The sequence below is a fragment of the Anas acuta genome, chromosome Z (genome assembly GCF_963932015.1).
Source record: "Anas acuta chromosome Z, bAnaAcu1.1, whole genome shotgun sequence".
In the NCBI taxonomy this organism is placed as follows: domain Eukaryota; kingdom Metazoa; phylum Chordata; class Aves; order Anseriformes; family Anatidae; genus Anas; species Anas acuta.
The window spans coordinates 9278473-9295606 of record NC_089017.1 but is presented as its reverse complement, the minus strand read 5'-3'; the positions used below and the strand labels follow the sequence as shown (position 1 = coordinate 9295606).

Sequence of the window (17134 nt, the reverse complement as noted above, 5' to 3'; positions counted from 1 at the left end):
CCACACAACCACAGAAATGGAAATACACTTAATGTTTCCGAGTGCAAGGGTAATATTTTCTTTTTCAATTTGTTTTTTCAAATCTCTTCTCAAAGGTGCACAATACTGTGCTCAGATAAACAAGCTTGTAGCTGCCACAGTAATTTTCTGTTTTAGAAAGTAAATAGTAAGATGTTAATTGCTTCTATAAATACCTGCAGTGGTATTTGCTATTGTAGCTCTACAGATATATTGCACTGAAAGTTTAATTGAAAGCCAATGTTTTGGGACTGCAGCAATGCAGAAATCATTTCAGTGCTCTGTTACCAAGATTATGAGGAAATCTTGGTTTCATCACAGAATAGAGTTTAAATCTTGGTTGTGATGTAGATACAGTATTTTCTGTTACATTACTATTATTTTTGCTTTTTTATTTAGCAGTTGGACTTCACCCAAAGTATATCAGAGTCCTCACTTTCCCCTGCATTTAGCATGTGCTTCACACCCTTCCTTCCTTCTTTCCTTCCTTTCTTCTCTCCTTCCCTCCTTCTTTCCTTCCCTCCTTCCTTCATGTCTTTTCAATCATCTTGCTGAAGAACCTCTGTTTTAGCTTTCTTTGTTACACCCAACCCAGTAAGGTTTATCCCATTTCTTCCTTAACTTTTTGTGCATAGGAGGTCTGGCAGTGCAGGGCTTTAATAACCTGCTGGACCAGAACCCTATTTTTCTGATACTATGAGCTAGGCAGACCTAATGAGTCAGAAGTTAGTGGACAGAAATACAGGTCAGCTTATTATAGGAAGAAAAAGGCTTCAGATTTTAAACATCCATGCAAACCTGAGCCAGAAGAAGAGGTATATGAGATAGGTTATAAAATTTAAATACGTGAAAACTTGGGAACCCTGAATATGAAAGACAATAAATAAATAAATAAATAAATAAATATTATATATTTGCTTCTTTAATTCTGCAAAAGATTAGTGAAAACATAACTATATATTTTTCTCATCAGCACATACCTGTTTTTCATTATAATCTTGGAGCTCATAAAATGAATGAATGCTCCTTCACTGTCATTTGTCCTTCACAGTGCTGCAGTGTATCCCAAACAAATGCTGTAAAAAATTCTGTTACGTCTCTGATAATATGCAAAACAAGGATTTTGCTGATATCTTTTCCTGTGAAGGCTGGATAGACCACATACACTTTCAAAAAAGGAAGTGCACAGTGAAGGACAAAGAACATTTTTGACTCTCCAGTACAGCACATACTTTTTAGCTGACTTGTATGAGACAGAGACGCAAAAACTATGGTAAGTACAGAGCTCTATTCATTTTATTTTTACTACATGGGTATATAAGATTCATTATTAAAACTGCAGTGGATGTAACTGTAAAGCTCTAAACATATTTCTAATAATTTTCAATTCAGTTCCTTGTAGCTGACTTCCTGCTTTTGAGGGCATGAAGAGACTTTTTAGTCTTTTTCAGCTTCTTCACCATCTGAACTGGTTTGTATATGCCTTACTGATTCTGAAATTCAAGATTAAGGAAGAAGCAACAGCTTCTTTCAAGGCTAAGTGGACAAATTAATTTGTGCATCTAGGGGAATTCTGAAGCTGGGTGTCAATAAGACACCAAGCAAAAATGGGAATGAGTAAAGACCCTTAACTACATTTCTAGGAAGCCACTGCACTATCCTAGTTTAATTCAGAAGTTCTCTGAAACAAAAAACAAACAAACAAACAAACAAACAAGATTCGTGCTTTTATCTGTAAACTTGCAGCATAGTTGTATTTTTTGCTAATCTTTAGATTTTTTTTCCATAAAAAGAAACATTCTTAAAAATTCCAAACCTAAATATTTGCAGCTATTTTTGGAAACTATTTTACTAACAAACTGAGTCAAAAATTTTGAGGCAAGTGATTTTTCAGATAAATGGTAAAAGCTGTGTAATCTGAATAGCTTTTCAGACTGTCTTTTCTCCAAGAAATAGTTTAAGACTCCTGGACTAGCTTGTATACTTTCATCATTGTATATATGCCCAAATAAAGGGCATATGTATATATACTTTTTTCTGAATATATATACTTTTTTCCTGAAAGTAGTAGTAGTAACAAAAAGGTGTTTCTTATTTGAATATGCCAATCTTGTTCCAAGAGAGAAAAGGTACTTTACGAAATATAGATAGGAACCCAAGCTACAGAATTCAGTATCCTCTTGGGTAAAAGGTCTAATGTCCATTACAAGAAACTCATATAAAATGACAATGTGAAATAGTATTGAATGCAGAACACAGTTTACATTTAATAGTGTTTCACGAATTTTGGAGGGTTTTGGCTGAGGTTTCCTCTGTTTTATACAGTGATTTAGTTCCCCCTGAATCTGAAAAAAATGGCTTTAAATAGTTTAAATGACCTTTTGATATTTAAAAAATAAAACTGATTATTTCTTCTTATTCTATTTATTTCTTTTTTAATGTTCTGCTGTAATGTTGTAATGTGTAGGATCAACTGATAAAGAGAGAAATACTACACTTGTTTAAAAAAAATTCAATTCAAGTCACTTGATTTACTCTGGATTTACGCACGTGTAAAAGGGATCTGACTAGGCACAACAGTTATAGCAAACTAACATCTCACGGTGCTGTGACATGCTGAATTCCTGTTGTTGCTGAGATTCATCAACTCGAGTTACCAATTCAGGAGAGCCAAATGCACATGAAGCCTTTGCACTTGCCAAATCCTGCATTAAAAATTGTGAGGCAAACACGAAGTTGCTCTACTGGCATGTAGAGCAATGTCTAGCTGTTTTCACAGGAGGGTTTGTTTAGAAGGAGTATGCACATATGCAAATATGTTGGATGCAGTGCTTCTGCTGTTGCCAAAAGAAGTTTGAAAATAAGCAACAATTAACAGAGCCACTTTTTTCTGTAAATCTCTCTAAAGCTCCAAGTTGTTTTCTCAGATTCCAAATATGATTGACAATTCAAAGTAATGCTAACTATGAATTAAGATTCTTCTTGTATTTACCTAACAAAATTATATAGCACTATGGGGAAAGGTGTGCTTTCATCATTGCATCACAGGCAACTCAGCAACCTCACCAAGAAAGTAAATCACATTATTGATACTGCGGGGGGGGGGGGGGGATTAATTGTATAGCAATATAAGTGAGACAAATAAAAAAAAAAAAAAGTAAACAAACAGGAGAAAAGAAAAACAAGCTACTGAAGAAAGCAGAGTGTGGAGTAATGAAGGAAAGGATGCTTTCTGACAGTTTTACACAAGACTGATATCAGAGTGGTTGACAAGACAAATTTATCCCTACAAAATAGCCAATGAAATTAAATTGGCACAATCTGGCTGAGGCTGGCTCTGGTTTTACCACATAGAGAAAGAGATGTAAGGAGAAGAGGTAGGTACCACAGAATCCCAAGATCCATAGGATAAAAACCCCAAGTTCAGTATTTCATTTCTGACCATCATAACAGAGCCAAGTTTAAAACAAGTTTAAAACAAAACACATAGACATAATACCACATGAAAATCATAGAACTGCCCTAACAGCTGGTGGTAGGTATTGCTTCATGTAAGTTTGGAGCTGATGAATGCAAAGGGAAAAGGTTGCATTTTCCCTTGACCTAAAGCTAAGACTAGCACTGATTTCTGAGCTAAAGAAATAGCATTTAATGTGTCTGTTTTTCTGCAGTGCAACTGGCAATTTATAGATTCATTGTCAGAAGCAAAAGAACTTTTGAGATATGAGAATTCAGATAAATCTACTAATACAAACATGGCTAACTAAGGAAATTGGCTAATCTATTTGTATTTACTCTTTGTTAACAAAGAATTATTGTTAGAAGTAATCCAGAAAAGCAAAGAGAACTGCTGGGATCCACTTAGTCATAACATCCACACGGAGCTAGAACAGCAGTTTAAAAGTGGCACAGAAAGGAAGGTGCCAAGTTTAACATACAGAAATCCCCAACTCCTAGTATCTCATAACAAGATCCAAAGTACAAATAAAAGCCACATTTTCCAAGTAGCCCAATTTGGAATACATTCACATTGTCTCAGCAACACCACAGTTAAATTGTGGTAGTTTCTGTCAGTCACCATATATATGACCTTTAACCAAAAAAAACAAATAATAATAATAATAATTCACCATACTGGCAATTCTTGGAAAACAACTATTGTACTATAATTTGCCTTGAAATGACTCATTAATGGGTCAGTGCTGTACTTCTATTGCATTTGTCTTGGAGACAGTTTCATCTGCTTCAGACAGTCAAAATACATTAGCCCTTTGAGAAAAAAATTTTGTCACACAGAACAAATGGCAACTTAATCAAGTGGTCTGTTTTAATGGATAATCAGAAAATATTAAAAAAAAAAAATCTTCTTTTTATTTATAAGTGGTTATATCCTAAATGAAGGAAAAGTGTTCCCTTGGGTTTCTTTATTTGTTTGAAAGAGTATGTACAACAAAAAAATGGAATAAGCACTTATCCTTAGACGTGAGTCAGGCCTAAAAAGTGACACAGTGGAGGACAAAGAAATACATTAAGGGGTATGTCAAAGCTAGGGATGTTTGTTTCCTGAGATGCTTGCTAGGATTACCTACTTTATCATGGACAGGGATGCCATATACTAATTCAGCTGTGAAGGGTCTCATCCAGCCTGGTCTTAAACATCTCCAGGGATGGGGCATCCACGATTTCTCTGGGTAACAAGAAGAATGTAATTCATTAGTGTAGTTATTAAAAAATAAAAATAAAAATTGTGATTTAGAAAAAGTGATCTTGTCCCCAGGGCACATGCAGAAAAATACAGAATCTGGCATGAATGTAATAACAAGCACAGTACCATGAGAGTCAACTAATGAAGTACATAGAACCACAGAAAAAAAAAAAAAAAAACCAAAATGAATTCCACAGACCAGATAGATTCAGACCACGTCCATTCAGAAATTTACAGTGTGTAAAGAAGTCAGTGTCCTGACTTCTTTTAAACCTATTTTTTCCTCCAAATCACTCTTCCTTCATTTTTTCATTGATAGATAGGTAGAAGGTGCTCTTTTTTTTAGAAGTTACAGGTTTCATACAATTATGGCTTTGTTTCTTTTCCAGACTATCATACGACCTAAAGGGAAAACCCTGAGGGATTTCCAAACAGTTATACTAACACTTCCTCTTAAACTTTACCTTCAGAAAAAAAGAATACTCTTTCACAATCTGACTTTATTTCTTGGTATACTTCCGAAACTTACTGTTTCAAGGCCCAGAGTTGAGTTGCTTTAGTTAACAGTGAAAGGTGCACAAACACATCATGCTTTCAGTAAAGCTGTACTACTGAAGAGCTAAATTTCAGCAAATGCTAAGGTTATTCAAATTGAAGTCCCCCTATTTTGCCATGCTCTTCTTTGAAATCAAGGGGAGAAAGAAGCTGATGCTATAGTTTCACAGATAAAGGAATCTGCTAATTGTTGTCATGCTAATTTTTCAGCTTAAATATTGGGGGGGGGGGGGGGGGGGAGTTTGAGGATAGTGAAGTAGGAGAACAGAATGCTTGATCAGACTAAAAATTTTGTCATTGGAAGCTTTGATGAAAAGGTTATGGAGACCTATTTTTTTGGTTAACCATTTTAGGAATGAGGCACGTATGTTTGACAAGATGTTATCTTGATGTTCTTTCATCAAGGAGGAGTTCAGAGTTTTATAAGATGTTTAAACACCTTACAATTATTGTCTAGTTCACAAGAAAAGAAATAAAGGCAAGAAAAGCAGGTGTAAATACAAGGTAATCATGTGAAACTTCAGGCCCTCAGACTTTGTGTGTTCAATCTAAAAGGCTAAGACACGGTTAGAGACACATATGCAGCATGTGCAAAAGTCCACGCTTGATACGCTCATAATCTGTCTATCTTTGAATATGTCTCAGATTTTGACAAGAAAATTTTGTCATGCAGATTCCCCCATTTAAGATTTCTTGTGACTCATTTCAGTGCATTTATAAATTATGTATTCTTCTCTATCTCACCAGATTATCAAGCCCATTTGGAAGGGACTGCTGCATCACCAGCAGTTCAATTGCTCTGTGACCAAAGTAGACATGAGGGAAAGAGTTACCTTTGGTTTGTCATAAATAAATAAATAAATAAGTGCTTGGAGCAGTGCATGGAAGCTAGATCTAAGTGAGTGTTGTAATTATTAGTCTATAGACACACTTTACACTTTCTCCTTCTCTGAACCAAAGAATCCTCACATGTTTCATGCAAACTAATCTCTGTCAACAAAAGAGGTGGAAACTTCTCCCACCAGCCTTTATTAATCTTCTATCTGGTGCTTAAGGCACTCTCTTACCTTGGGGTTTATTTTTCTCTCACCTTGGGGCTTATTTTCTGACCACTATCTAGAGGTAAATGAAAGTAAAGAGCAACTGAACATTTTTACAAGGAAATGACATTGTTCCAATAACCAATGTGCCTCAAATTTCCCTCTATAATAGGGGGAAAAAAAAAAGAAAAAAAAGAAAAACAAAAAAAAAAAAAAAAAAAGAGAGAGAGAGGGAGATGAGAGATATCACGCCAATACATTTTAATATCATTATTTTCACCAGGAAAAAAAATAATCCCTGTTTTCTAGTGCTATATTTTATATCCAGCTTTTGTGACTTGATGGAGTCCTGATGATTCTGTACCAGAATACACAAAAGTGGCCTCTCTGAAAAGCTGAAGACCTAGCCACACTCTGAAGGACCAGCCTTACAAGGAAGTCTGTGCAAAGTGACCTCTACCTTTCTGCAAAGACTAGAGAGGTCACTGGACTTCAGATAGCCACAGAAGTCTAGTAACTCAAGTTATGTCTTGCCTAACTGTGAACACAGCAGATTTTGAAATCGTTTTGTGTAAAACACAACTTGCAGGACTGAGAAAAAGAAAATGTTTAGAATGCTATTGTCTTTGTGAGACAGGCACACTTCTCTGTTTGTCAAGCCCAAGTGAATCACAAGAAGCAAAGAGAAACAAAGACTGAGAGAAACAAAAATGAGGGAAACAAAATATTTTTTTTTCTAGATCTTTTGGATACTTTCAAAAATATTTTAAATACAAATGAGCATCTGTTTCAAATAAATCCAAAAATTCTTTCCAGCTTCCTGTATAAGACACCAAGGAAAAAAAAATGTAATGATAAAGCTATTCAAGCAGTGGAAAAGTAATGGATTGTCTAGAGTATACTCTAAGACAGCTAAACTTTGTGCAGACGTAATGCCAAGTGATGCCTCTATATTGTTACGGAGGGACAAACTGGACTCAGAACACCTCAAGCTCTGGGATCCGTGTTATCCCAAAATGTCTTGCTGTAAACATGAAAGACCATATTATTAAAGAAAAACACTGGCAAGCCAGAACTAGCTACAGCCATCCACAAGATGATTTTAGCCCATCCACACTAAAATCAGCCTGGCCTACTTAACAGAAGTGGAATTAACTACTTTCCACACCCCTGCACTATGTGATTTGGTCAGTGCACAGACTTGTAAAGACCCTGAAAATTCAACACAACAATACCTTTATTGAACCTTCATACCACTTTCATCCCTTATTTTTTTCTCCTCCTGGATAAATAAAATTAATAATAATAATAATAATAACAACAACAACAATTGTAATAATGCATAGGCTAAGATAGGCAAATGTGTTAGGTATGTAGATGAGAAAACAATAAAAAATATTAATAAACTAATGTGAAGCAGAGACAGAACATAACACATTTAATTACCTCACTCTAAGATACAAAATGATCCCAATCTTTCCTTTTGCCACCCAAATTATAACATGAAAAGCATTGTATTTTATGTGTCTGCTTCTCCTAGACTAAGAGTAAGATGCAGAAGTTAATGCAATGCTCCCAGCACCCTTTCTCCAGTACTGCCAAACTATCATCTTTTTTAAAACACCAACGGAAGGAGGAATTGAAAAAATAAAAACATTTTGATTTCAAGAAAAAGCTTACACATCTTGACAGCTTTTCTTGAAATCATGTTTGGTCACCATTTATTACAGCTACCATATTTCTCTATGCTCCAACTCAAAGATGTTAATTAGCAACATTTTCCTAATATCCTCTTCCTTTTGAAAACAGAATGTTTATATTTGTATGAGAACTTTCAGTAGTCATTTACCCTACACATTTCTCATGTAACTATATTGTGAATGTCTCCTGATAGTTTAAGACAGATGACACAGAACAACATCCAAATGTGCCCTTTTTATTTCTTGAAGTTGTAAATGAATTGTGTTTTAATATGTTTAAATATTTATCAGTAAGTCATACAAATTTGCATTAGCGGCCTGGAATTAAGAACCTGAGGATATTTGTAGGCTTATTTCAAGAAAAATACTTTTTTTAAGCTATTTTTCCTTACAAAGAGAACATTCACACAAATCATCTTTTAATTAAGAAAATCCAACAAATCAAAAATAAGAATAAAAATTCTCCATCAGAGCTTAGCTCTTAATAGAAATAATGTGAAATGAACAAAAATAGCATCTGTCTTCAGCAGCATCCCTTAATCCAAATGCTGGAATACACAGAAAATTGATATTAAAAAAAAACAACAATAATAACAAGAAACAGATATGAAGAAAACAAAAGCATCACCTATGTTCTTGTATTAAAGTTGTGAACAATGTCCCCCTGCTTTTCTTGTCATCACTGAAAGGTGTGAAAAATCATAGTAACTATTTATTATATGTTCTTAAAAATGGGACACTCCTTTGCCAATCTCAAGTCATAGAATTTGCCAAAATATAAACTGTTCTTGAGGGACTTATATTTTCACAGAATGGAACAAGGATCAGAGAAATTTTATGCCATTTGAATTCACATCTACGGCTGGATGTTCCTTCTATTTCTGCTGACGCATCTTTAATGCTTGTGTAATAAAATTTTGAAGAAGTGTCACAACCACTACAATATTAGAGCCCTTCTCTAATCTTTTGAAGGAGTCTGCCTTGTGATTCTGTGGACGAGACATAGGGAGAGTGGTATTCTTATTCTCATTGGAGGAAGGAGAAGAAAAATGTTTGGAAATCATGTCCCCTGTTCAAAGCCTCTCAAAACAGTAATTTTGCTACAACCATTGATCTATTCCATCTCTCAGAAATTTTTTCAACTATTTTCCCAACCCTTTTTGAATCTCTTTAATCTTTTCAAGTGTTTACAGGCCCTGCAGTTTATCCCACGGTGGTTGTGTCTTTACAGCTGGCCCCAATGAGGCCTTTTTAGACCTCTGTCTCTTAATACATTCATTACTCTACAACTGGGTTTCCATTGATCTGAATATATTCCTTACACATCATGAGTTTTCTATCAAATCTCTTTCACTTAGCCTCTGAGAGCAGCTGAGAGGGCTAAAATTTACGTACTAGCCTTCAAGAATGCACAGACCTACCTTAGTCTAACACTGGTGCTTTTCTCCTTTTCTCCTTTTTTTTTTTTTTTTTCCTTTCTTTTCCCCACCACAGCCAGTAGCTGTTCTATCCTCCACAACATATGTATCCTATGCAATCAAGGAACTTCACAACAGATCATCCTTAAACAGATGCCCAGCTGGCTAGCCTTAGCTTTCATCAGTCTAGCTACTGCTCAACAACAAACAGCAATGTGCACATTTCCCCAAATATTTTTTAGTTCTTGGAGCAGAAAGGCTGGTATGTGCAGCCTCCTTATCTGTCATGGCAGTTAGCCACTGTGAAAAGATAATAAAACTAAAATAGACCCTGCTGAATTAGGTTTCCACTTTTCATTTGCAGATTCTAGTGCCTGCAAATAACAAACACAGTAAGCTACACTTTCATGATTAAAGAAAGCTACACTTTCATGATTAAATGGAAACAACAGGCTTTCGAAACAAGCTGCAAAAAGGGAAAACCCAGTTGGATATACACGCACACCCTGGTGAGGGAAACCAAATAATGAGACAGAAAGGACTAGGACTGCAGCATCTTCATTCTCGTAGGTAGTCAAAACCCCATTGGAGAATGCTCTGAGCAATCAGGAAAGTATTGGCACTGCTCTGAGTAGAAAGATGGACAAGATGACTTCCGGAGGTCCCTCCCCACCTAAACTATTCTGTGGGGATATGATTCATAGTGGGAGTGGTTCCTCCATTAGAGGTCACCATTGTGCAAGCACCAAGGAGTGACTCCACAGAAAAAGAAAAGAAATCAAAAAAAAAAAAAAAAAAAAAAACCGAGAGAGAGAGAGAGAGAGAAGAAAAGAAAAAAACAGGCAGCCTGTTCCAGTGCTCTGCCACCCAAACTGTGAAGTTCCACATGGTGCTGAAACCTCCTGTTTTTCAATTTATACCCATTACCCCTTGCCTTATCACTGGCCACCGAGAAAAGTTTGTCCCCATCTTCTTTACATTGTCCCCTCAGGTATTTGTAGAGGTTCATAAACTTCCCTCTCAATGTCCTCTTCTCTAGGCTAAACAGGCCCAGCTCACGAGACAGATGCTCCAATCCCTTAATCATCTTTGTGGCTCTACGCTGGACTCTCTCTAAAAGTTCTATGTCCCTCTTGTACTAGGGAGCCCAGAACTGGACACAATACACCATGTGTGGCCTCACCAGGGCTGAGTAGAGGGGAAGGATCATCTCCCTTGTCCACACTCCTGCTGGTACAGCCTAGGATCTTACTGGCTTTCTTGGCCACAAGGGCACATTGCTGGGTCATGGTCAGCCTGCTCTCCAACTTGACCCCAGGTCCCTCTCCGCAGATCTGCTCTCCAACAGGTCAGCCCCCAGCCTGTACTAGTGCCTGGGGTTGTTCCTCCCCAGGTGCAGGACCCTGCAGTTGCCCTTTTTGAACCTCACGGGCTCCTCCCCACCCAGATCTCCAGCCTGTCCAGGTCTTTCTGAACAGCTGCACAGGCCTCTGGTGTGTCAGCCACTCTGCCAAGCTTTTTCAAGGATTTTTTTCAATCCAAAGTGTTGGTCACGCTACAAAATTCGCACTTACATTAAAACAATTCTGAGGTTTGACCAGTCCATTCTTCCAGGAAGAAAAGTATCAAAATGTACAAAAGGCTTGTATGGTAGACATTGAAGCTGGGAGACGTGAGGGGACCAAGAAGTATTCTGCCCATGTGAGGCACAGAAATGACTTTCTGTATGTATTTTCTTTGTTCCTCTCTAACCAACACAGCTGTTCTGAAGCTATGTTTAAAGAGTATGTTCCTACCATCCTTCTCTTCCACTGCAATGTTGGTTTAGGGACTCCTTTCCCAGTCACTCCTCTCATGCAGTTATTCTAATCCTCTGTCTCTTTGTTTGTTGTCCTGTAACCTCAAGCAGTGATATACTCTAGACTGAAAAGCACTTCTTCTCCCATGCCACAGTCCCTTTTTTTTTTCTCCTTTTTTCTTTCCTTCTTTCTCTCTCTTTCTCTCTCCTTCTCTCTCTCTTTCTTTCTCTTTTTTCACTCTCTTTCTCTTAATCTCTCTCTCTCTCTTTCTCTCTCTCTCTTTCTTTCTCTCTTTCTCTCTCTTTTTCTTTCTCCTTCCTTGAATATTTTCAATCTGCATTTATTCAGTGATGTGATATAGAACAGTCTTAAATTTCTATAGTATCAAACCTGTGGGCTATGAGTGGGGAACTGCTTCCCCCATCAGAACTTTACTGTTACAAATGCATACAAAGAATGGTAGACATCATTACAGCATCCTAGCTCTTTGATTGCACTGTTTTAAGGTGCAATTGTGTGGTGTCCCATGCCCCACATTAACACTGAGAAAGTGCTGCTTGCCAAGGTGACTGAACACTATGGCAGCACAGGCTCAATTTTTCTATTGTGAATTTTCCATTGAGGTTGTTAAACTGTTGACTAACAGAAGTTGCAGAAACTATGCACAGGATGAGTGGCAAACGGATGAATGATGCTCTATATGTATAATGAGTCTGCAGCAAGAAAGCAAGCATGCAAGGCCTATGTAAGGGATTCTAAAACTCCACTTGCCCAATGGAAGTACCTGAGCATGAAGTGTGTTCTTCCCTCACTCTTTTATCATATGTCCTCCCTTTCATAACCCAGACCCTGATTCTACAGTCATCTCCCTACTTTATACTGTACATAGGCAGGGATTCCAGTGTATTCTCTACCTCCTTATAACACATTTTTTGCTCTACAAAAAATAACCTTAAATGCTTTCAGTTGCCAAGTTCCATTTCACTGTACTTTGGCCTAGATCTGCACTCTCAGCTAGCACTCAGTCTCTGCACTGAGATCATGAAATGAGCTGAGAAACAGGTAATTGGTAATCGAGCTGCACAGCCCAGCAAGTTATAGCTGATTAGCTGCTGTGTGGAAACTGCCTGTGTGAAGTCTCTGACCAGCCATACAATAAGCACAATAACTACTTGTATGGAGGAACATTATCTGCAGTTCAGGTGTGGATGAGGTAACATCTGAACAGCAACAACTGCAAGCAAAGCTGAGAGTCACTACTATGTCTCATTTTGAAGTAATTCATGTAGTGCTCATAGAGCACAAAAATTTTACCAACTGCTTCTGAACTTCGAAAGCAGAGTCTCTATAAAAAAGTTATTACATGCTACTGGGGATAAAATCCTTGAAAGTTTGTAGTACTAACTAGTTTGTAAGTCCCTTCTAAGAGGTAGAGAAAATATCTCATGCTTAATCTACTGTGCTTGAAGTTGTAAAATTAGTTCCAGCTAAAATTAATTCTTGTTATGTGCATTTCTCAACTGCTGAGAAGCTTGTCATGAAAGATTAAAGTTGTAATAGAAGTGTTTGTAAATGTTCTCCCCTGTAAAGTACTACATTAATGTTAGAAAAAGAGATATTACACAACAATATCAGAGATTGATGTTACATGATACCTTACTTAGGTGAACATGGTGTTTGGTGAGCTCTACAGTGCAGCTCCTTTTTGGACTTTCCTTGTGTTATTCTTGCCACATGATCAGAAGCAAAAGAGCTCCAGCCTGAAAATAATATTTTTTTCCTTCTGTATCATAGTCTTCAGTGAATAAACAGGACTTGCATGAAGAAGTAACTATCTGTTTCCTGAAACCTGTTAATGATACGCAGGCAAAAATGCACACTTTTTACCCATGTGACTGTCTGGGTAAAGTGACTTTACAACATAAGTCAAGAAAGTTTCATTGCAATATAAATAACATTCCTAAAATATAATTAAGGTTACACTGTAAAGCACCAAGTTTTTTAACCCAACCTTTCCCCCTTCCTATTTTAGAACATTAAAATACTTGTAATACAGCATAAAGTTAAAATCCAAGACCATGAGAACAGACTCTAAAATTGTTAATGGTTGCAGTTATACTAAATAATATGAACTATCACAGAAGCCCCATGAAGGGGTGCAAAGGCAGAATGGTGAAAGATTCATGACAACTGAGAATTTAAATTGAGCCTTCATTTTCTTTATTCCACGTTTCAAATTCAGACATACTTGCTATAGGTACTTACTTGAGAGCATCTGCAGTATAGAATGATGTCAATTGCATTTCTTTAAAATACGTTTTTGTCAGGGATCACTTGCCTTACCAAAATTGATCATGAAAGTCTGCTTTTGATAGGTTTGTTTGTTTGTTAAAATAAACATCTTTTTTTTTTTTTAAAGCAAAAGCAGCCTGCCCACCATTGATAAGACTCAGACATTAGCTACCAAATGTAGTTTTGATATTGCAGTTTTTAATTCAATTAAAAAGAAACTATCTGTTCATAAGAAATCAAATGATAATAACAAAGCCTATATTGCTGAATTCACAAATATTTCTATGATTTTCTTCAGATATTTAATGAGAAGATTTTGAAGGGTAAAGGCCCTTTGCTGCCATCTTCCCAGGGAAAGTTAATGGTAACTGAGATAGGTGATACCTGAAGAGGCCCAGACACCAGCTGCGAGTCCTCTGTGCCCAGAAGGGAAAGCAGTGAAACCAAGACTTTGCCTGGAGCCAAGATGCTTTTTAGGAATGGTGGGGTTTTATTTGTTTCTCTACACAAAAAGCAGATGAGATTTGAAGAGCTGTGAGGGGATATCATGCTTAACCTATTTGATAGCTTTCTATGAGATGACTAGCTAGGTAGATGAGGGGAGAGCGGTGGCTGTGGTCTACCTTGACTTCAGCAAGGTTTTTGACACTGTCTCCCATAACGTCCTCATAGACAAGCTCAGGAAGTGCAGCCTTGATGAGTGGACACTGAGGTGGATTGATAAGTGACTGGATGACACAGCTCAGAGGGATGTGCTCAGTGGTGCAGTGTCTAGTTGGAGGCCTGTAGCTAGCAGCGTCCTCCAGAAGTCAATACAGGGTCCAGCGCTGTTCAACATGTTCATCAACAATCTGCATGATGGAGCAAAGTGCATGCTCTGCAAGTTTGCTGACAACACAAAGCTCAGAGGCGTGGCTGATACCCCAGAGAGCTGTGCTGCCATTCAGAGGGCCTTGACAGCCTGGAGGGTAAGACTGAGAGGAACCTCATGAAGTTCAACAAGGGCAAGTGCTGGGTTCTGCACCTAGAGAGGAACAACCCCAAGCACCAGTACAGGCTGGGGGCTGACCTGCTGAACAGCAGCACTGCAGAGAGAGACCTGGGAGTCCTGGTGGACAGCAGGCTGACCATGAGCCAGCAGTGTGCCCTTGTGGCCAAGAAGGCCAATGGTATCTGGGGCTGCATTTGGAAGAGTGTTGCCAGCAGCTCAAGGGAGATGATCCTCCCCCTCCACCCAGCTCTGGTGAGGCCCCACCCGGGGTACTGTGTCCAGTTCTGGGCTCCCCTAAACAAGAAGGACATAGAACTACTGGAGTGAGTCCAGAGGAGAGCTACAAAGATGATGAGAGGACTGGAGCACCTGATGTACAAGGACAGGCTGAGAGCCGGGCCTGATTAGCCTGGAAAAAAGAAGACTGAGGGGAGACCTTGTTAATGTGTATAAATATCTGAGGGGAGGGTGTTGAGAGGATGGAGCCACTCTTTTTTCAGTTGTACCCAGTGACAGGAGGAGAGGCAATGGGCACAAACCGAAGCACAGGATGTTCCAGCTGAATACGAGAGGGCACTTCTTTACTATGAGGGTGACAGAGCACTGGGACAGGTTATCGAGTCTCCTTCTCTAGAGATATTCGAAACCTGCCTGGATGCCATCCTGCACAATGTGCTCTATGAGATCCTGCTCGACAAGGGGGTTGGACTAGTTGATCTTCAGAGGTCCCTTCCAATCCCGGCCATTCTGTGACTCTGTGAGGGGGTAGGAAAGGAGAGTGTAAAGTTTGTGTGTGAAATCATGGGGAGTCCAGAGACATTCCCCTCCCACAGCCTTTGCATAACTGCTGGTGAGGGATTTGCATGTTTTTGCACATTTGTTTTCTTCCCAGGCAGAAGAGAGGAAGGACACATGGAGGATAAAGGGAAGTCAGGGGTCTATTGCTAAAGCTGGCTGTTCCTCTTGCTTTTCCACTTCTTCCTCGTCCTGGTATCAGCAGCTCGGGGAGATGCTGAGGGGGAAGCCAAGCCAGCAGATAATCCCCTGCCTGCATAAGGGTATGTGGTAGGAGTAGGGAATTGAAGTAACTTCTTGCTTGAGAACACGGTTTCCTCATTCACTTCTCACCCTCTCTCTCCTTTCCCCATTTCATTCTTCTCCCTCACTATTAGGACATAGCTGTCACAGCAACTACTGAGATGGCTGCCCCATGCTCCACGCCCGTATGCTCACTCCAGCCCCTCCTGGGGCCCTCCCTGACATGCTCAGCCCTGGCAGGGAGGATGGAGCAAGGCAGCGCCCCACAATCCGATGGTGGGGCAGGGCCAGGCCACCTTCAAGAGGCACAGGGGGATTGACAGAGCACAACATCATGTAAAAAGGCAGAAGGTTACCCAGCCTCCCGTTTCCAGAGCTCTTCTCCCCACATGAACTGCCCCCACCCAGCTCCTTGTAGTCCTACCATGCTCATCTGTCCTCCCTCTTATCCTGGTTTCTACCACCTTCCACTCATCCACTGCTTCTAGCAGCTTCTCACCTTGCCTGCCTTACCAAATAGCCAGCAGGCCTGGGGCTGGGACCTCTTCCTTCTAGCCAGGAGTTGGCAACTGCAAATTCAGCAATCACAGCAAAAACATATCACCTGCAATTCAGCTCAATAGACCTTCCAGTCAAGTTGCAAATTGTGGTCAGCTGCAGCCCTCAGAGAGGCACAAGTGGTGAGCATGCCATGGCTGCTGCCTGCCTCCGAAAGCCCAGTGCTTTCAAGAGGTTTTCTAAACTGCCTAATGAAAGCCCGGGATTTCCTTGCAGTCTACCTGGACTGAGCATAGCACTGCTATGCTCAAATTAAAAAAAAAAAAATATATATATATATATATTTATTTATTTATTAACTGAAGGTGTTTTGCATCAGCAGCACCGGTGCTTACAAACAAGTAGAAAACCAGGAGCATAACTTTTCTTCCACAAGGTGTGCATGTGACTGTGACACTCTGGAGTACACTGGTCTTTTCCTGATGACAGAAATACATCATTTACAAAGTATAACCACCCTAGATTCTGACATCATCTTTTGCCTTCTGTATTCACTCTTCAGATTCTACCTTCTTTTAATACAAGGAGATCTAAATAGTGGAAACAGATTTCAACAACTCCTGGTTTGGGCAAACATAAATATTGTAATAAAATTCAACAGCTATAAGATTATAAGGCTTGAATTATGGCAGTTTAAAAGAGCCACAGCATCAACATGAGGAGCTTTCAGGGAATCCTGTCTGTCAGCTGTCCACAAATAATATCTGGGAAGCCCAGCTCTTCCTATATACATGACAGTACATTTTAAACATGAGACAATGCTGTTACTTCGCTCCTAAAGGCATCAAACCTCTGTCAGAAATATTAAACCCACTTTCAAATGGCAACCTCAGGGAAATTGAACAGCACATGTTTCAGGAAGTCTGGCCCTGTCTGGAGATACAAAGATAATGTAGGCTGCTTCTACAAGAAATGTAGCAACGAATGCAGAAGCTCCTGTCAGTGTTCAGGAATGTCAGGTTTCTACTGAATTTCAGGTACTTTCCAAAGGATCACTGTAACAAGATCACTGCCATAGCT

General features: G+C 38.9%; 1 protein-coding gene across 2 annotated transcripts in view; it reads left to right on the top strand.

Annotated features, from left to right (window-relative positions):
• The first annotated feature begins 1147 nt into the window (after positions 1 to 1147).
• FYB1 (FYN binding protein 1) overlaps positions 1148 to 17134 on the top strand; it is a 67752-nt gene continuing 51765 nt past the window's right edge. For both annotated transcript variants that reach the window (XM_068665855.1, XM_068665853.1), the window contains exon 1: positions 1148 to 1291. In XM_068665855.1, the coding sequence (XP_068521956.1) occupies positions 1289 to 1291 (3 nt within the window). In that variant the 5' untranslated portion in view covers positions 1148 to 1288. The remainder of the gene's footprint in view (positions 1292 to 17134) is intronic.